This window comes from Schistocerca gregaria, chromosome 7 (genome assembly GCF_023897955.1).
Source record: "Schistocerca gregaria isolate iqSchGreg1 chromosome 7, iqSchGreg1.2, whole genome shotgun sequence".
NCBI lineage: Eukaryota > Metazoa > Arthropoda > Insecta > Orthoptera > Acrididae > Schistocerca > Schistocerca gregaria.
Window position 1 is genome coordinate 378,516,363 of NC_064926.1, and position 21,604 is coordinate 378,537,966.

Here is a 21,604-nt window from a genome sequence, read left to right on the forward strand (position 1 = left end):
TTGACTTCGTGACCATCAATCCTGATGTTAAATTTCTCGCTGTTCTCATTTCTACTACTTCTCATTACCTTCGTCTTTCTCCGATTTACTCTCAAACCATACTTTGTACTCATTAGACTGTTCATTCCGTTCAGCAGATCATTTAATTCTTCTTTACTTTCACTCAGAATAGCAATGTCATCAGCGAATCGTATCATTGATATCCTTTCACCTTGTATTTTGATTCCACTCCTGAACCTTTCTTTTATTTCCATTACAGCTTCCTCGATGTACAGATTGAAGAGTAGGGGCGAAAGGCTACTGCCTTGTCTTACACCCTTCTTAATACGAGCACTTCGTTCTTGATCGTCCACTGTTATTATTCCCTCTTGGTTGTTGTACATATTGTATATGACCCGTCTCTCCCTATAGCTTACCCCTACTTTTTTCAGAATCTCGAACAGCTTGCACCATTTTATATTGTCGAACGCTTTTTCCAGATCGACAAATCCTATGAACGTGTCTTGATTTTTCTTTAGCCTTGCTTCCATTATTAGCCGTAACGTCAGAATTGCCTCTCTCGTGCCTTTACTTTTCCTAAAGCCAAACTGATCGTCACCTAGCACATTCTCAATTTTCTTTTCCATTCTTCTGTATATTATTCTTGTAAGCAGCTTCGATGCATGAGCTGTTAAGCTGATTGTGCGATAATTCTCGCACTTGTCAGCTCTTACCGTCTTCGGAATTGTGTGGATGATGCTTTTCCGAAAGTCAGATGGTATGTCGCCAGACTCACATATTCTACACACCAACGTGAATAGTCGTTTTGTTGCCACTTCCCCTAATGAAACCTGGTTAATAAGATTAAAAAATTATGACTGAGGGCACATTTGTTTCAATTTTATCAAATAACTTCAGTTTGTTTTGAAAGAGACATTAGAGGTGGTATTGTTCATTGTTCTCGCAGAAGTGCAGCTGCCTACAACATTTTCAAGGCCAGATGACAAAATTTACGAATGTTACATCATGTATCTTGATGTGAATAGCCTTTACAGTGGGCGATGTTGCAGTATCTTTTGGTGTCGAATTTTGTGTGGCTTTCTCCAGAGTGGGTTGAAACTTTTGTACTGGAAAATGTAAGGGACTATTGTGACATAGGGTACATTTAAAAGTTTGTCTCGAATATTTCGAGAATGCTGATGATTTTCATTCAGATTTGCCATTACGTCTGACAAAAATGTCACCACCACATGATAGTAAGTATTCTAAGAAATTATTTTTGACCCTATATTATAAGAAAAACAACGTTATTTACTGCAGGAATACAAAAAAATGTTTACAACATAAACTAGCTATAAAAAAGGTTTATTAAATTTAATAATTTACGCAAACTCACTGGCTGAGGGGACCAATTAAGATAAAGGTACAAAAAAGCGTGACTGCAGGTGATGATTTCGGAAAGAATTTTTTCAGACTGATGAATGAGAGTGTGTTTGAGAAATCCATGTAAACCGTGCACAAGATACAGGACATAAGAACATCTGGGAGGGAATATTTGGAGCAGCTGCATTAATTGGCATATTAAATTTTCAAAGAAGTGTTAATTTTAACGGAAGTTTCCTTGGCACTGAACTGAGCCCGATTAATGTAGTTTTTGGTGAACTCGTGACAATTTTGGATATTTCCATAATCCTTTCATTATGCACACATGTTAAAAAAATTTCGGCAAATCATATAAACTGTGCTATACAGACACTGAAAACTTCACATTACAACTCAAAATATTTATGAGTATATCATGAACGATCACAGGCGCTGACTCCATGGGGCCTGAGTTGGCCCGAGGCCCCTCAAAAATTTAGAAAAATTATTATTTACATTATGCTTTGTAAAATCACAAAAATATTTTCGAATTTTTTATTTTCCTTGCTTGACGATAGTTACCTTTTAAAATACATTCAGTAATGAGTTAAAACAATTAATTATTACGGTAGTAAGGAGGTTAACTGAAAACGAGTCATGTGAATCATGATAGCGTTGCGGTGCTGTGGGCACACTTAGGATTTGTCCCGGTGCGTGAACCTTCGGGTAAAGTCTGGCCCCGGCGGGCCAGCGCTGCGGCCGCGGCGACATCAAAAGGACTGGAGCAGAAGTGCCTGCTTTGGTGTCTTTATTAATTTTCCTTTGTAGTCCGTTGCTTAAACAAAAATATTAATAGTAACGTTTAAAATAAGATACAGCGTTGTTAAATTTGTTACATTAATCTGTGTTAAATTATCGTAAAATCTTGTGTCAAATTTCTCCATAAATCGATTCGCTCTTGCTATCTTACTAACGTTATACACTAAGGTGGGAAAAGTCATGGGAAGGCGATATACACGTAAACAAATGGCCGTAGTTCAAATGGTTCTGAGCACTATGGGACTTAACATCTGAGGTCATCAGTCCCCTATAACTTAGAACTACTGAAACCTAACTAACCTAAGGACATCACACACATCCATGCCCGAGGCAGGATTTGAACCTGCGACCGTAGCGGTCGCGCGGTTCCGGACAAATGGCCGTAGTATCGAGTACACAACGTACAAAAGGGCAGTGCATTGGCGGAGCTGTCATGTGTATTCAGGTCACCTATACTCAGGTAAAAATGTAAATGTCATGTGACTAGGGCTTCCCGTCGGGTAGACCGTTCGCCTGGCGCAAGTCTTCCGATTTGACTCCACTTTGCCGACTTGCGCGTCGATGGGGATGAAATGATGATGATTAGGACAACACAACATCCATTCCCTGAGCGGAGAAAATGTCTGACCCAGCCGGGAATCGAACCCGGTCCCTTAGGATTGACATTCTGTCGCGCTCACCACGTTTTTCTTTTTTTTCTTTTTGTTCGTGGCGTTTGGTCTGGGCGGACGTCACAAGATATCCTTTCAGGGCGATCGTTGATTCCTTTTACGCAGTTTTTTATTAGGGGGCTAGCAGCCCTCTGACCAACCACGCTGAGCTACCGTGCCGGCTACTTAGACGCAAAAGACATACTATTTCGGAAATCGTTAGGGAATTCAATATCCCGAGATCCACAACTCCAAGAGCGTGCTGAGAATACCCCCATTTCAGGCACTACCTCTCACTACGGGCAACGCAGTCGGCGATGGCCTTCACTTACCGAGAGCAGCGGTATTTAAGTTGAGTTGTCAGTGTTAACTGTCAATCACTGCGTGAATAATCGCAGAAATAACTGCGGGACGTACGATGAAGGTATCCGTTAGGACAATGCAGAGAAATTTGGCTTTAATGGTCTATGGCAGCAAACGACTGACCCAAGTGCCTTCGCTAACTGGACGACATCGCCTGCAACGTGTCTCCTGGTCTCATGACAACACTGATTCGATCCTAGACTACGGAAAATCGTGTCCTGACCAGGTGAGTCCCTATTTCAGTTAGTAAGAGCCGATGGTAGGGATCGAGTGTGGCGCAGACCCTATGAACCCATCGACGCAAGTTATGTACAAGGCACCGTACAAGCTGGTGATGGCTCCATAAAGTTGTGGGCTGTGTATACATGATATGGACTCGATCCTCCGGGGCAACCGAACCGATCATTGACTGGAAATAGCTATGTTCGGTTACATGGAGACCATTTGCAACCGTTCATGCACTTCAATTACGGATGACAATGCGCCATGTCATCGGACCACAATTGTTCGCGATTGTTTTGAAGAACATTCTAGATAGTTTAAGCAAATGATTAGGCCACCTAGATGGTGCGACATGAACACCATCGAACATTTATGGGACATAACGGGAGGTCAGTTCGTCCACAAAATCCTGCACCGGCAACCCTTTCACGATTGTGGACGCCTGTAAGAGGGTGCATGGCTCAATATTTCTGTAGGTGACTTCCAACGAGTTAGTGAACCAATACTACTTCGAGTTACTGCATTACTTTGCGCAAAAGGAGGTCCGACACGATATAAGGAGCTATCCCACGAATTATGTCACCTCAGTGCATATCGCTGTTCAGGCGTAAATTTAACTTTATAGGGAGCTTTTCGCCACTCGGAATCAGTCACAGCACCAAAGTACGTAACTGAGAAGGAATACCAGTTTTGTGTGCTAATCCCTCGCTTCCGATGATGCCTTACACTCAGTTCCTTTGAAAGTATGCAGCGTCTAAGAGACCACCGCTAAGGTCTTCCGCTGAACCTCCCTTGCAAAGAGTCCGGCTACACCAGTTGTCACCTTTCACCCGGTACCTAGTAAAAAAGTGCAACAATAGTCGTTTAGAAGGATACAAAAATGTTGTGCAAAACGAACAGAAACATAGCTGAATATTAATAAAAAATACATCAGTGGGCTTCACGTCCGCCTTCAGTTACAGTCAGTGTATCATTCGCATTCTCCTTTGCAGGGCGTCATAATTCCAGCGATGCACGTCCTTTTCCGAAAGTGGTTCCCCGAGAGTGAGCTGCAGAAAATAACAGGAGCATTGTTTTCAGGTTAGTCTAACATCACCTCACAGTGATTAACAGATCACACACAGTCGAAGTGCAGTGGGCAGCTCTGAAGATTCTTCCAACAGTGAGTACTTTCAGATATTGTTTGAATCACTGCAATGAGTTGGAAACAGAGGACGCTTGTAAGATGATGAACTGATCGCTCCGCTATGTAACCTCTTGTAGATTATTAATTATGACGGCAAACGCTCCATAATCAACCAAATAATTATTTCAATCATGCTTCTTTATCATTTTTCTCCTGGAAACATACACATGTAAGCTTTCGTTTAAACCGTGTACACATTCGCAAATTTACTACAGTAAAGTGTGTGAGTTGCCAACAAAGTCGTATTTCCTTCAACAGATGGAACTCCTATTTCATGTACATCTTTTCAGTTTCAGGGGGAGGAAACTGTCATATGAACTTAGAACGTTTGTGACGTATATATGCAGACTGAAGCGAGGAATGAAAATTTGTATCAAGGCCAGAATTCGCACCCAGGTCTTTGCTCACTAGGCAGATGAGCTAACCACTACTCCACCCTGGCACAGTGGCTTTGCACAACTGCACGGAATACCTTAGTATCTTCCATCCTCAGTCACAATCCCATGCAATCCTTAGCCCAATTGTTATTCCCCTTGAACAGCATTGCAGAGAGTCTCCAACTGAATTGGAATAGCACCTCGGGATCCAACGAAAAGGGGGTCGTACCTGAAACCCACACAAGGCGGCTTTAATCAAATGAAACTATATGGTTAAGGATATCGTTTCAAGTCTCATACGTCAGTGATGTATATATGCTGACAGACGCGATAAACGAAAATTTGTACCAAGGCTGGGATTCGAAGCCAGGTCTCCAGCTCACTAGACAGATGCGCTAACCACTACGCCACCCTGGCACAGAGGTTTTGCACAACTTCATTGATACTGTGGGCTGAGACATGAATGGGAATTTGGACTGAGGAGGGAGGCGTACTACCGTAGTATGTGCGACTGTACAAAGCCACTTTGTCTCGGTTGTGTAATGGTTAGTGCATCTGTCTAGTGAGCAGGGCACACAGGTTCGAATCCTGTCTTTCGTATAAATTTTCATTCGTCACTTCAGTTGACATGTTTACATCACAGATGTAGGCCACTGTAAAAGATCTCTGGAACCATGTTGTTACATTTAATTAGAATGTTTACTTCTTCAAATTTGTTCTGCTGTAATTCAGCAATAAGAAAGGTGAACATTCGAGAAAAGAAACTATTCATGAGCTATTCACGCGTAATTTTGGTAATGCTTCCTCTTACAGTTGTCAGCCAGAGATAGAACAGGGGAGTGGTGGAGGGGGGAGGGGGAACGATTCAGCTAAGATGTTCACCTCAAATAAAATATCAGATTAACGTCTTGTGTGGTATACTCCATAACCACTGCTTCCAACGAAGAAAGACTTGTGTTATGTGGAAAGTACGAGTAATTTAGATGGGAAGGTCAAGTGTCTCATGAATGTTGTTGATGGAAAAAAGTAAAAAAAGGGTATTTGAGGAAAAGATTTTTAGAGTTATGTTCACTGAGAAGATACTGCTGCATGCTATCGACCTAAAACAGTGCATCAGTTATATGCCAGCCACACTAAATAAGGGATGTTCTTGTGAAAAGTCTTAGTAGTTGAAGACATGCTAAACCATATTCTGAATTTTAGTTTCGTTTTCGGTCCACGGAAACAAAGTTAACATCGGTAGTGCCCCAAGCAAACGTAACAGGGTCTATAATGTTCTTAATATACACAAACGATTTCTCAGATAAGGTCACCTGCACCAAAAGTGAGTTTGCTGATTATTTTTTTGTCTACAGGAAAGCATTGAGATTGGATGTTGCCAAGAGCATGCAAAAAAACTTAAACAAAACTTCATCTTTGTGGAACTTATAGATCTCTCTTGAAATGTAGATGAATGCCATATACTGCCCATAACATAAATCAACAGCTCGTAAAGCATACTTTTCCTGGTCCCAGCGTGGGGTCGTCCTCTTGGCTGTTGTGGGTACCAGAGCTGATTCTGTGTAGATTGCTTTCTCCAGTCCGAAAACAATGGGTTGATCTCTCTGTATCAGGCATCATTGGTTTGCGGTAAGAGCATAGCGTTCATTCTCCAATGAAGCCTGGGGTTTTCGAGCACCGTTTGGCAAAAAACTTCTGTAAAGTCCTGGCAAGAAGCAGCGAATTTCAGAGAAGTGATATTAGTGAGAGCAGGAAATAACCATTAAGATGCCTGCATTCTGCCCCTGAGATCGAACGAATTCAGAAATTCGCTGCTGCAATGGCTGCAGCTCGTAATAGTCCCAACGAAAGCGGAACAGCGATGCCAGGGGAAGTTAACCGGCTATCTTTAGCAGACAACGGAGGTTTCTCCCACAAAATCATGTTGTATAAAACTCGCAGAATCGCTATTCGACGACGACTGTACGACAGTACTGCTGCGATCACCGTATGTCTCACGTAGGTTTTAAGGTTAAGAAAAAAAGAGATTAGGTCACGTACTGTGGGATATAAATAGACATTTTTCCCTCGCTGAGGACTTGAATGGGACAGAAAATCGCTAATTTTGGGACGTACTACCCTACACCAACACTGTATAGTGGCTTCTCATTAATTTCAATAAGACATCACTGTTATCTGATATTTCAACTATGAGCACAGACAATACTTTATTTCTCCAAAAACATCATTATGTTCGCTTAAACATAGATAATACAATCAGAAAAACTATATTTAAGTTCCATAAAGGTATTCTCCCCTGGACTTACCAACTGCCTCACTAACTCGAAAAATGCTGTCAATACATTGTCAGACTACATGATTCCACACGTGCTCAACAACATTGCAGAAACTTTCTTTGCTTCTTATGCGAAATTTCCACTTCACCTCAGACCATTTCATTTGGATTACAGTCAAGACTTTGGGACGGCCACGCCACATCTTTCAGTACCTTCGGTTTCTCCTTCGATGCAACGTTCTTCTTATAGAAGGCCATTCGATGATTTTTTTGAGTCATCAGTCTTCTGCCTGGCGTAATGAGGCCCACCACGAATGCCTCTTCTGTGACAACCTCTTCATCCCAGAGTAGCACTTGCAACCTACTTCCTCAATTATTTGCTATATGTATTCCAGTCTCTGTCTTTCCTTTACAGTTTTTGCCCTCCACAGCTCCCTCTAGTGCTATGGAAGTCATTCCCTGATGTCTTAACAGATGTCCTATCATCCTGTCAATTATCCTTGTCAGTGTTCCCCGCATATTCTTTTCCTCTTTGATTCTGCGCAGAACCTCCTCGTTCCTTATCTTATCAGTCCACATAATTGTCAACCTTCGCCGGCCGTTGTGGCCGTGCGGTTCTAGGCGCTTCAGTCCGGAACCGCGCTGCTGCTACGGTCGCAGGTTCGAATCCTGCCTCGGGCATGGGTGTGTGTGATGTCCTTAGGTTAGTTAGGTTTAAGCAGTTCTAAGTCTAGGGGACTGATGACCTCAGATGTTAAGTCCCCTAGTGCTCAGAGCCATCTGAACCATTTGTCAACCTTCATCTGTAGCACCATATCTCAAATGCTCCGATTCTCTTCTGTTCCGGTTTTCTCACAGTCCATGTTTCACTACCATACAATGCTGGGCTCCAAGCGTACATTCTCAGAAATTTCTTCCTCAAATTAAGGTCTATGTTTGATGCTAGTTGATTTCTCTTGGCCAGTAAGGCTCTTTTGACCAGTGCTAATCTGCTTTTGATGTCCTTGCTCCGTCCGTCATTGGTTATTTAGCTCCTAGGTAGCAGAATTCCGTAACTTCATCTACTTCGTGACCATCGATCCCGATGTAAAGTTTCTTTCTGTTCTCATTTCTGCTGCTTCTCTTTTTTCGATTTACTCTCAATCCATATTCTGTACTTATTACACTGTTCATTCCATACAGCAGATTATGTAAATCTTTTTCACTTTTGGTCATTACCCTTTTGTAATGTGAGCCCATCCCCTATTAAGTGCAATCTGCATGACATCGTATGATACTGAAGTATCCGGTGGTAAGGCTTCTGGGCCATACATCCTTATACTAGTATTTTCACAACGTCGCCAACCCTACTTCCTGAAAAACACCCCCAAACCATAACAGAACACCCAGCGTGTTTATCTGTAGGTATAATTCACTACTGAGCCACTCCTGTTCCTTCAAATTGACGGAAAAAATGTCCAACAATCTCGAATTTCGATTCATCTGTGAGTAAATTTTCCTCACACTTTTCGTGTCTCCACATAATATGTTTCCTACCAATTCGAGACTCTTCTTTTTAATTATCGACTTCCCAAGGGGTTTCCTTGCTGCCGCACTTCCTTTGAAGCTGTCATCAATCAGTCTCCTTTTTACTGTTGCAACTGATACACTTTTCATGTTCATTTCTATCAGATCTGCGCAAATTTGTGCCGCTGTTTAGAACCCATTCCTCTTACTAGTAATTATGATAATTTTTTATCATTTTTAGTGGTTTTAGAATGTCGTGGTAGGTCCTTATTGCAACCTGTTCCCCTCCGGCGGTGTAGGGTGTATTGCGCTCCCCCTATGGACACACCGCATTTTTTCGCAGTTTGCGAAATCAATAAACCTACTTGTCTGAGTTCTACAACTGCAGCACGTTTGTCTATGGATATTTCCATTCTTGGAGCCATAATAACGATGTGCACACTACCAATTGTCTCTAAGGAACTGACGTCCGGTAACCACACAATCTGTAATGTACCACTGGCTGAAGTAGACTGCGGATGTCGCAAGGCTACAGGGAATGAGAATTCTTTCATCACAAAGGTAAACAAACATACTAGTTCAGGTAACTGTTTTGTACGTACATAACGCTCTTCTGCATAATATTGCATGTAGACGGAACAAACGCATAAAAAATACTTGCTTACCAGTGTTCTGCTATTCCTTTGGTTGTTGTGTTGCTCCTTGTCCAGGAAATTAGATTTCAATTATTAGATTTATTGAAACTAAAGTGTGGTAGTGTACGTAGATGTAATTATATCAATATATTCTTGAATAGTTCTCTAAGCTATATATCATTATTTAAATTGTCCATATCTTAAGCTCACAGTTCATAAATTGTGACGTATTGTCTCTTTGTTTAATTGTACACACATCAAAAAAGTTTTGCATCACCTCGGTTCCGAGATTTCCTGAACCTGTACGGAAAACTGGAATAGAGATCTACATAAACATCATTTCCGTCCTTTTTATTGCTCATGAAAACTACATATTACATGTTGTACCGCTACACAGCGAGACCTTCAGAGGTGGTGGTCCAGATTGCTGTACACACCAGTACCTCTAATGCCCAGTAGCATGTCCTCTTGCACTGATGTATGCCTGTATTCGTCGTGGCATACTATCCACAAGTTCATAAAGGCAATGTTGGTCCAGATTGTCCCACTCCTCAACGGCGATTCGGCGTAGATCCCTCAGAGTGGTTGGTGGGTCACTTCTTCCATAAACAACGTTTTCAATCTATCCCAAGTATGTTCGATAGGGTTCATATCTGGAGAACCTTCTGGCCACTCTAGTAGAGCGATGTCGTTATCCTGAAGGAAGTCATTCACAAGGTGCATGATGGGGGCGCGAATGTCTTGCCAATATGCTGCCGATATGGTTGCACTATCAGTCGGACGAAGGTATTCACGTATCGTACAGCCGTTACGACGCCTTCCATGACCAGTAGCGGCGTACGTCTGCCTCACATAATGCCGCCCCCAAACAGCAGGAAACCTCCACCTTGCTACACTCGCTGGGCAGTGTGTCTAAGGCGGTCAGCCTGAACGGGTTGCCTCCAAGCACGTCTCCGACGATTGTCTGGTTGAAGGCATGTGCGACACTCAGCGGTGAAGAGAACGTGATGCCAATTCTGAGAGGTGCATTCGGCATGTTGTTGAGCCCATCTGTACCGTGCTGCATGGTGCCGTGTTTGCAAAGATGGACCTCGCCATGGACGTCGGGAGTGAAGTTGAACCTCATGCAGCCTATTGCCTACGTCCTGCGGCTGCACGAGAAGCATTATTCAACGTGGTGGCGTTGTTGTCAGGGTTCCTCCGAGCCATGGTGGCGGTGATCCACGGCGGTAGTAGCTCTTGAAGGCCTGAGCGAGGCATGTCATCGACAGTTCCTGTCTCTCTCTGTCTCCATGTCCGAACAACATCGCTTTGGAACAATCCTAGACGGCTGTCTACTTCCCTTGTTAAGAGCCCTTCCTGGCACAAAGTAACAATGCGGGCCGCCCGGTGTGGCCGTGGGGTTCTAGGCGCGTCAGTCTGGAACCGCGAGACCGCTCCGGTCGCAGGTTCGAATCCTGCCTTCGGCATGGATGTGTGTGATGTCCTTAGGTTAGTTAGGTTTAAGTAGTTCTAAGTTCTAGGGGACTGATGACCTTAGCTGTTAAGTCCCATAGTGCTCAGAGCCATTTGAACCATTTTGAACAATGCGGACGCGATCGAACAGCGGTATTGACCGTATAGGCAAGGTTGAACTACAAACAACAGGAGCCGCGCACCTCCTTCCTGGTGGAATGACTGTAACTGATCGGATAATAGGCTCTGCTCATACATGGTTGTTTACGTCTTTGGGCGAGTTTAGTGACACCTCTGAACAGTCAAAGGGACTGTGCCTGTGATACAATATCCACAGTCAACGTCTATCTTCATGAATTCTCGGAACTGGGATGATGTTAAACTTTTTTTAATGTGTGTATTATCAAGCAAATTACTGCGCCACTGATTACGAAGAGCACATTTACCTTCCTTGCGGCGCCTCATTGTTCTTAACATCAATCAACAGCAATTAATTCAGTTGTTTTCTGTTGCAGCGACGTATCTAGGCACTGTGCTCTCAATGGCTTCGTCAGGATCCATGGTGAAGAATCTGGGGTGGACTTCTGTCTTCTACATATACGGTGGCATCACAATATTCTCAGTACTTCCCTGGTTTTATTTTGTGTATGACGAGCCGGAATCGCACCCCAGAGTCTCAGAGAAAGAGAAGATTTACATCCTCGAAAATACGAAGCGCAATCGTGCAAAAAAGTCTGAGAAGAATACTGAGTCACACCATCAGGTATGACAATAACGTTGTTTATTTGATCCATTTAAGAATATATATTTTTATAATTATTTCCACAATGAATGCATGTAAAGTACCTGTTAACGGTATTGCCATTTGCAGCATCTTTGTAATTGTTTATGTCATAGCATTTTTCTTTCTGTACTGTTCTCGAAGATCTAAAGAAATTGCAAGACACTGACCGAACAACGAACGGCAGTTCGATAAAAATGTCTGCTCTGCCTGGACCTACAATTGACCGACTGCTTCCATGAACACAACTAGTTATTAAAACTGTGAGGCTAAGGAACGCTAAATATTTTAATGAAAATAAATTATTTCAACGAATTCAAAATGAGGCCAATTAACTTGGTTCTGGGGTCAGGATCTCTGCATTTATAAGACCTAACATGAAATGCGATACAATTTCCAAATACTTAAATCCAGAGTGCAGGGCAATTACAACATTTATTCCCCCTGTACCTTTTCCCATGCGAACAACAAGGTACACTAATTACATGTGGTGAAGCATGATGGAATAATGACATTATACTACATACAAAAATTGATACAGTTAACTATTATAATACAAGGTTGGCAAGACCATTCTGACAGTGGGTGAACAAATGAATAATACCATACTGTTTTTGAAAGGCAACCCCATACTTCATTGGTTGCACATTGTGTGAGTGGGTATGCAAACCTGACAGATATATTATACATAGTTTGAGACACCAAACTTTGTCCAGTAAATCGCTGGTTAGCCAAGCGAACATTCACTGTACAGAATGACGATTACAGAATCAATACAAGCAAACTATGGTCCAAACGCAGCTAACCTTCATCATGGTCTCGAATCCCCGTGCCGCAGATACGTCTTACTAACTGAGTGCCAGAAACTAATACTGCAACACACCCATTACCACAACCAGACGAGCCCCAAACGTCAATTGTGAGATGGCTAGGTGTCTCTCGCTTTCATCGTCCTTCCCTTTACACAGTTCATTAGTGTGACATTTTTAATCCAGTAGTTAATGCGAGAAGTGCTTATGCCTACCATGCAATCAACCCGAGACTCCGCTGCTTCTCTGCTCCATGGTTTGGAATTATAATTTCCTGGTCCTTCTTCCCCCAACCCATAGGGCTAGCCTCAAAGCTTTTGCACAAGGGAAAGTTTAAAGACGAAGTTACATCTTCAAACTAACGACATTTTCTGAATGAGCAAGTGCTCAAATCTTTTCCCAGACTCGGCGCCAAACTGGTGCCTTTTGCTCGCACAAAACAACAAACAGAGAGCAGCCAAAGTGGTCTCTGCTTCTCACGCAGCATAAAAGACGTTATCTTGGTGAAAATATTTTCACCCAGCGCTCCAGCAATGCACACGAAAAACTGCTTTCATGTTTTCTGCGCCCGGAAGACAACGTCTGACAACCTTTATACACCCTCGCCGAAATGCAAGCGTTAGATTTGTTGAGAGAGCCCTGAATCCACAGGTACTGCTGACTTGTACATGTGTAGTGCTTGGACGCAGATGTCGACTCCAGGCCACTGGTGCATCAGGAACATCCCCTTTGGGATGGCCACCAGGTAAACTGCAACCAACTTCCCCCTCTCACTTTTTGCAGCAGCTTACACAGAATCACGAAACTAGCTTGTAGTTGATCTTGCAGAAAAACATGCACTATAAATAAATGAACCTAAAGTAAATCAGAAGGAAGAGACGAAGTAAAACTACAGACGGATCACCTAACCACAAATCTGTTTAACGTCACAAGCAAGGTCCAATTTTTTTCCAAATTAGCATGCCAACATGAATTAAAAATGAGAGGAGGCAGCAGTGTTTCTTTTAAGGAGGATGTCTGTACCAATTTACATGGAAACTTACAGCATACGATAACTTTTGTACCAATACGCATCTGTAATACCATACATTAAGCGATCAACAGATATTTAGATTTAACGACTACAAGAGGAAGTTGGAGGACCAATAATGAAGAAAGTGTCCAGAACCAACAACTCTCAGTTGTCAGATGCATTCATCCATCGATTGCTCATATTAGCGTCAAATAACGTTCTTCCTCTTGTAGGACTTACCTTATAGAATGAATCAAATATCTCAATAAATGTGACTCATCACTCATGCTATCACCAGCTAACTTCAGATCAACTTTCGATTAAAACATGCAAATCACGTAAATAGGGCAGCGCTGATAGATTTAAACTCTACAGACGTAGGAAGTGCTCTACGAAGAGATTGTACTGTACCTTCTCCCACTGGCGCTCGAGACTCGTTGAACGAAATAACTTTGTGATTGATGTTTCAACAAGACAAATCGTAACGGGCAGCCTCCAACGAAACGTAGTTATTTTTCGCACATCAGGCGAGAAGTGCAGTCTGCATTGTTGCCAGATTTCTGGTAACATCATCGATGACGTTACCTCGTAAGATTACAGATTTCTCCACCCCACTCCTACCCCTTCACGACATAGGTCAGATGTCCTAAGTGGAAAATGGCAGTAAATTCAAAATCCCAGTGTGCTACCGGGTTCTGACATCAGATGACGCTTGTGATAAGTGCAAAATGGCAAGACAGTAAAAAAAATAGAAACAAGATGGACAATTATTCTATTGGTGAAAAAACCAAAATGGTGGAAGTGGGGATACTGGTGCAGCCTGTACGGTTATCAGATTTTCTGGATCTTCCTCAGCTCGATGGCATCAGGATCTAAAATAGTAGGCCTTAGTGCAACACTATGAGGTCAAATGTGAATTATACTAGGTGTAAAAGGGTGAGAAAATGAAAAACCTACTTGCCTTACATTTAAAACTCAGCTTATACGTTCAAACATTTGCCACCCTAAGTTCACTTGCCCTATGTGTGCTATTTAAACATTTCCTGTGTGTGTGTGTGTGTGTGTGTGTGTGTGTGTGCGTATAATAGAATAAGAACAACTACCTCTTCATTTAAACAAATATGCAGCGAGAGTCCCAGCCATGCCACTCCATTGACGGAGTGCTAGCAGGGACCCTGCCTTGCAGAGAGGGCTACAGTGCCTCGCCACCCACTGTAACTCTCCAATCAGACACATTAAGTTTAATAGACTGTGTGGGAAATGCTTGGTGATCTCCTACACAACCACAGAGCACATCTGCCCTAAGATAACAATTGCTGGAAATTCAAAATCCAAGACAGTAGTTTCACTTTCTGCTGCAATTACGTTATTTGTGACAAAGTGAAAAATGGAGGAGAAATTATAAAATGCAAGAATCACACTTATGCTATAACCCATAGTGAAAAAAGGAAGGAAATTCAAAATAGTTCTAAGTTTACAATTGCTCACTGGCCCACACATTTATCCTGTAGGGAAATTAAAATGTTTTTAAAATTCCCAACCAAAATTTAATGTGTGATATGACTAGAGGCTATTAAACCATCAGTAACTTGCTTTGCTCATAATTAAACCCCATTTCTATCAAAAACTCGTCAATCTTATATGCACCAGGTATGTATCAAGCACATTTGTCAGCTAAACACGTGTATACTAATTTAAAAACTGAGTCCTGACTATCACAACTGGCACAAATATAAACAATGAAATGAACAACATATCACAACAGTGGTGGTCAGTAACCTTGTTGTGTGATGCATATCGAGATGAAAAAACTGTCAGCAATAGATGTACCACAGTATATATAAACAGTGGAGCCTGTGTTTGAAGCCGAAGAGAAACACCAATGAATAACAGGATATGACACAAGGTGATCTCACGAATCATGAGAGTAGGTCTGCTATACATCTTCACGGGAACTCACGCTATCTTACACCCAGAGTCCATTGCTTGGCCAGGTCCCCAGCCATCTAAGTCAACAACCGCTGCATCACACATGAATGTGGAACTGTCCACTACCAGAATGTGGAAGCTAATGGCGCTGTGGCAAGAGAACAATGCTACAGCCCAAGCTACCCCATCTGAACCAATGAAGTATTACGCATGCACCTGGGCACGTCCCTGTAAGTGTGACGTATGCGTTCCACTAAGATGTCCATACATGCTACATCGCTTTATAGTTTAGTTCAACTTGCAACATTGCAATGAAAAATAATCTGTTGATGTATGACTGTGGTTTCCTTTGTGTAACACTTATTTTTACTATAGGTAGACATTTGTGTGATAGAAAATTTGTCAGTAGCCATATCAGGGAAAAGTTCGATTATAGGCATGAGAGCAGTTGCCTTGTATGTCAGTAGAATATAATCTTGAGCAGGAAGCCGTTATATAATGCTAAAAAAATCTTATGATGTGGTCTGAAAATTAACTAAAGCACACAAAATAAATCTGAGACGTTCTAAACCCATCCTGTTTGAAGCATTTGAAGTTTTTACTTGAATATCTGACTAACAGCAGACAGTGGGACGTACTGGCCATTGGATGTTGCGCACTTCCGTATAGATAAGCAATTTCATAGATAGGACCAGCAGCATTGGTGACAATACTGTTGCATAGAGAAAAGTATCATTGTTGGGCAACTGTAAGTAACTGTGGAGAAGCCAGGGCAAATTTCCCTTTAAGTATCATGAAAGGCGCTACTTTTAAATGTACAATAATGGTTATAAGACACCGAAAGAACCTGACAGTATTTAATTACAAGATAAGTGGTGAACATTGTACAACTGTCTGTGTGTAATACTACTGAATGGAACAATCATCTAATATCAGTGTTATGGAAGACAAATGGAAGTATTCTGGGAAAATGCAATACACCTGAAAAAGAAAGGTGCATACAAGGTGCTAGTGCCACAAATGCTGCAGTATTTTTCAAGTGTCTGGAGCTCTTGTTAATAAGACATGACTACAGTATATTGAATTCAGAGGATCTTAACAGTCTGATAGATATGAAAGTGTAGCAGAAATTCTCAGTAACCTTAAATGGGTTCCCTTGGAAGAATGATTTAGTTCTCGTGAAATCATTTTGGATAAAGGAATTTGAACATCAGAATGGGGGGGGGGGGGGGGTGTGGAGAACACTCAAAACAGTCTTTTATCAACCCACATATCTCAGGACAATGTGATGAAAGCAAGCTTATTGGCATAAATAGTATGCAGGCAATGGCGTTTGAGATCTGAACGTAACTGCATGCTGTAGGTATGATAATAATGTTACAAACATGAACACAGCATTTATACATCCTGATCTCTCAGACATACTGCCAAGCAATTGGTTAAAGAAATGTGCTCAAAGGTTAACACAAACTCACAAGTTAAGTCACAGACTCAAAATCGTGACAACTAGGAACCTGAAAAGGGCACACAAAATTGTATACACTGGGCAAAGTAAGAAGTGATATGAGTAATACCTCTTCTCTGGGGCGTAATTTCTGATGAACTCTTAGGCATAGACTTGGACATGTAGCTGGGAGTGCGTTTTCTACTGTTGCGTTTAAGTTAAGATTACATAATATTGGATCTAACAGACTTTGAAAGAGAGTACAGAGATGAGGACCATAGAGATACTTCATCTAACAGCAGCATACATACCTCATAGACTAACCTCTTTTTCTAAATGTGATGTAGGAAGAATAACTAAATTTAATTAATGAGGATTGTGACTTATCTGTGCCACAAAGGTGACAGCCAGGCTTCATATGTTCCTAAAGTAAAGGCGCTAATGGAAACAGTGGGACAGAACTGCACTAAGTAACTTGCAATATAGGAAACATTTTGTTATAATTTTGCTGTAGCATCTGGGACGATTTTTTATAATTCTGCTGTAGCATGAAGGACGACTTTTCTGTATTATGGTTTGATAATTTTACAATTTTCCATTGACATGGGGTATTTTGTTACAGTTTCACTGTCTGTTACAGTTTTGATATAACATGAGGTATTTTGTTGCAATTTCACTGTAATATAGGCAGTTTGTTACAATTTTGCTATAACACAACAAGGTATCGAGTCATTTGTTACTATTTTGCTATAGCAGTGGTGACATATGGGTCACTTTCGTTGCTTACAAGACAAGAGCTGCAGGGCAGACCATGAGCCCATCAGACCAGGTTTCTACAAGTTCTAAGTCACTCACATATACTCTCAAATAAGGACTATTAACACATGGTTCATCATTTCTTTTTCAAGTGTGCAGTGCTGTTACCTCAACCCTCTTAGTTCATTTTTCCTGGGTCAGGGCATTTATGTTAAAATTTTGCTGTAACATAGTGATGTATTGGGTAATTCATGATATTTAAGATTCTGGTAATGTGACATCCTGATAGCATGGACGCAAAAAATCAATGAATTGGAGCAGTTTTATACATCAGTTCACAGGTAGACTAACTCTTAGTCACACCCTATCATGACTACTTCCATCATCAGGAATATGGCACCATGCCAATGCACTTCTCAGGAATGCAATGACATCTGTGTAAAGATTGTGGGAACCATCCAGAGCTCACAGCTATCCATAGCTGTCAAATTTCATGTGTGCTACTGTTAAAATCCAAATTACTACTTCTCATATCCCAGATGGTGGGTCTGAAGATACTGGCACAGCCTTCATGGTCTTCAGATCATCAGTGATGCTACTAAAAGACAAAGGTATATGTGTTATACCAACATCTCCTAGTAATATTCCTATAAACAGAAACTCCATACAAGCAAAATTTATGGAAGGCATGCCTTTGTCTTTTATCGCTACAACTCGTTTGAATGCAATACATCCTGAACTTAAGGCTTATAAAAAAAACTGTTATTTGTAAAATATGAATGGGGCTGATGTAGAAAAAGAAAAATAACAATACTTTAATGGTAGTGTTATATTTTCCACAGTCAGCAAAATAAAAAATGTATATTGACAATGTATAAAAGTTATATCCAAATACATATATTAGTAAATGATCTACTTTACAGTCCAGTTGCTGCTATGTTGAAGAGACTTCGCACATTTTTACGGATATGAAACTTAATAGTTCAGCTGTTACTATGTGATAGTGACTTAACAGTTTATATACTCTTTCAGCTGCTATTGCTGTGTTAGAGAGACATAGCAGGTTACACATTTTGCAGTTGTTGTTGGAACTAGTAGCTCATTATTAGAACTAACAAAATGAGAAATGAAAATAATGCAGTTAAAGACGTTATATGTCGAAAGTATTCATTAATACTGAATCTATTAGGACAAAAATGCTCTTACTCCAGCTATAATAGGATTCTTTCACATAGCATATAAGGTAACAGAAGGTGGAAATTTGTAGCAAACAGTTATGTTCTTGTGTGGAAAGAACAGTACCGCCGTCTCTTCAAGAAAACCAATTCTACACGGACAAACATTGTCTAAAGCCCCTTTACTCACATGTAGTTCAGAACATAATACACATTATATTCTAGGACTACCAACTGTAACAGCTCCATGTAGATTTGTAGAAAATTTAATATTAGGTGTATCCAGTGCTGTAAATAACACAGCCCTGTTCTGTACTGTTTTTGGTCAGGTTTCAATTAGTGAATTAATATGGACATGTTTAGCTCTCAAACGAAGTTGATACACGGCTGGTGCATATAAGACTGACACGTTTTCGACAGTGCTGGAGCACGGCTATGAACTAGGTGGGTTACACTTCTTTGATAGCTTCTACACCAACCCACACACTAACTTTAGTGGTGAATTTTAAAAACACGATACCTGAATATTCCATAACTCAAGTTCTTAAAGAGGACGAGTGTCCTTGAAGTTTTAATTTCCCTGCAGAATGTATATATGGGCCATTGAGGAACTGATGACTTTTTTAATTTTCCTCCGTCCTTCAAGACAGGTTAGAGTGTTCTCAAATGTTAAAAATTTCCTCTCAGTTTTCACTTATATCAGAAATAACATACTCATGGCGGAAAATGGAACTGCTGTCTTGGATTTTGAAGTTATTGTAATAGGGCAGAAATGCTGCCAGGCACTTAAATGTGATTTCCAGTGTATCCATGTAGATGTAGATGTAGATGCTTCATTGAGGTGTAGGACACCGTCAAGTTTCCCGATCTTCATGCCAGACACTTTACTGAATCTTGCACAGCCAGCTGCATGCACAGGGCTCGTTGCAGTGCACTGTGACCCTCTGCACGAGGCATAGTAACTGCTGGTGTTTGGTCAATGGAGCCCCCACCAGGTGCTATGAGCCTTTCCACAATGCTTGGGAGCTGCTGGCGCTCGGTCTGCAGAGTAGCGCAGGTGGGTTGTGCCCACACTTAACAATAAACTGCTAGAGCAGTCTTGGCGCACAGTGAGTTGTGAACAGACCACAGAAGGGGCCCTCACTGTATTTTTGTTTAAATAAAGCTGCAGTTGTTCCCATCCCACTACACACAAACGCACACATACCACACAGATTCTAATCTAGGGGAAGTCAGCTTTTGGGACTCTAAACTTAGGATGGCAAATCTTTAAACATGTAAGTCATATGAGTTTTAAACTCAGGGCAAGTGGGTACTAGAATTTCCCACCATTTTACGGCTAGGACAAGGTACCTGTCGCGTCATAGAGACGCACTAAGGACCACCCTGATATATTCTCAAATCACAGGGCAGGGCAAAATGCAGCAGACCTGACAACCATGCAGGCTGTATCAGTATCCTCCTGTTCACCATCTTGAATTTTTCGCTAATAGGACAACTGCCCATCTTGTTTTTTTTTTTTTAATTTCGCTCTATTTCACACTTAGTACAAGTGGTGTTTGATGTCAGCAAGATTGGGGGCAAACTCTGTAGCGCATTTGGCTTTTTTTTAATTTGCAGCCTTTTTATACAAAGGATAGTTGATCTATGATGTCATAGCGGTGGGAATCGGGGGAAATCTGACACTGTTGTACGGTGATACTATCGATGAAATTATCGGGAATCTGGTAACAACACAGACTGCACCCGTAATGGTACAGTTACACTGCTCATGGACTTGGTCTGTCTTCCATTTTGTAGTTATATGTAGATTCGCCCGCTGCATCAACCCGCACAAAATTATTTTATTTCAAATATAAGCACATTGCTCAATTTGTCACAAACACGCATAATTGACAGGTCTGCAAACGCAAAAAGAAAAAAAAAATGTTGACAATGTGAAGGCAGTTATTCTGTAGCTGCACTAGAAAATGAAGAAGAGCTAATTGCGCCAAGTTCCTGAGCTTACTGCTAAGGAATAAATGTTCTGTGGTCAGGATACAGTTGTCGCGTCCCACTGACGAATCCTGAGAGGGAGTATGAAGGACTACATGAGTGCGCTTCATGGAACTCACCAACAAGATACGTCGAGAACAGCTTCTGCTAGTGGGCCGCCTGCTCTTCACTTGATTGGCTGAAAAGTAGACTATTGAGTGGGTTAGAGTAGGAAACTCGGCAGGAATCTCGGGGATCCGAGGAGAATATCATAAAGCGGGAGATAGGATTACTATTACTGGAAGCACCTCCGTACACAAGTCCATCCAAATGAAGACACTTTATAGATAGACTTCCTATTCTTCCCAGAGCGTAAATCTCGTGGATCAGAGGCGAGCGAGACGGCCTAATTGTCGACTACATCGGATTCTTCTGTCCGGCCCCTGCCACACACTGAAACTAGCTAACCTCCTCCCGATGACTATACAACAACGACCCTTCCAGTAGGGTGGGTAGCCCTTTATAGGCATCTTTGCACCTGGCCCCATCTTTCTGGAAGCTTCTATCCGGGTATATGGGCGGGGCTGATCACGCGGGAGCGCGTGTTCCCCGCACGGCGTACACGCAAGACATTTCCACACTGACTGTGTTCAAAGGTCACTTTTCCTCACATACTTCGAGTCTCGTGATGCTGCAGAATTCGCCCTTGTTGGCAGAACGAATAGAAAATAGTGGCTGCTTCCAGTCACGTACGTATCTCTGCTGCTCCGCCTAAGAATTTATTTTCTACTGTACTACTGAATTTAGCTAGTTTTTTGCTATTCGCGACACCTCCGTTCCCGAGGGGAAAGTTTTGTAAGCTCGGACTTCCGAGATTGCAAAATTTTCGTTCTCT

At 41.7% G+C, this 21,604-nt stretch overlaps 1 protein-coding gene and 1 non-coding gene across 2 annotated transcripts in view; one reads left to right on the forward strand and one right to left on the reverse strand.

Moving 5' to 3' along the window:
* Window positions 1-21,604, forward strand: part of LOC126282402 (sialin-like) — a 74,456-nt gene that overhangs the window by 32,967 nt on the left and 19,885 nt on the right. The window contains exons 4-5 of the mRNA XM_049982060.1: window positions 4,388-4,475; window positions 11,345-11,592. Coding sequence (XP_049838017.1) covers window positions 4,388-4,475; window positions 11,345-11,592 — 336 coding nt within the window. The remainder of the gene's footprint in view (window positions 1-4,387; window positions 4,476-11,344; window positions 11,593-21,604) is intronic.
* Trnat-agu (transfer RNA threonine (anticodon AGU)) lies at window positions 5,304-5,375 on the reverse strand. The gene has a single exon. It is a non-coding gene; the product is annotated as a tRNA-Thr (tRNA).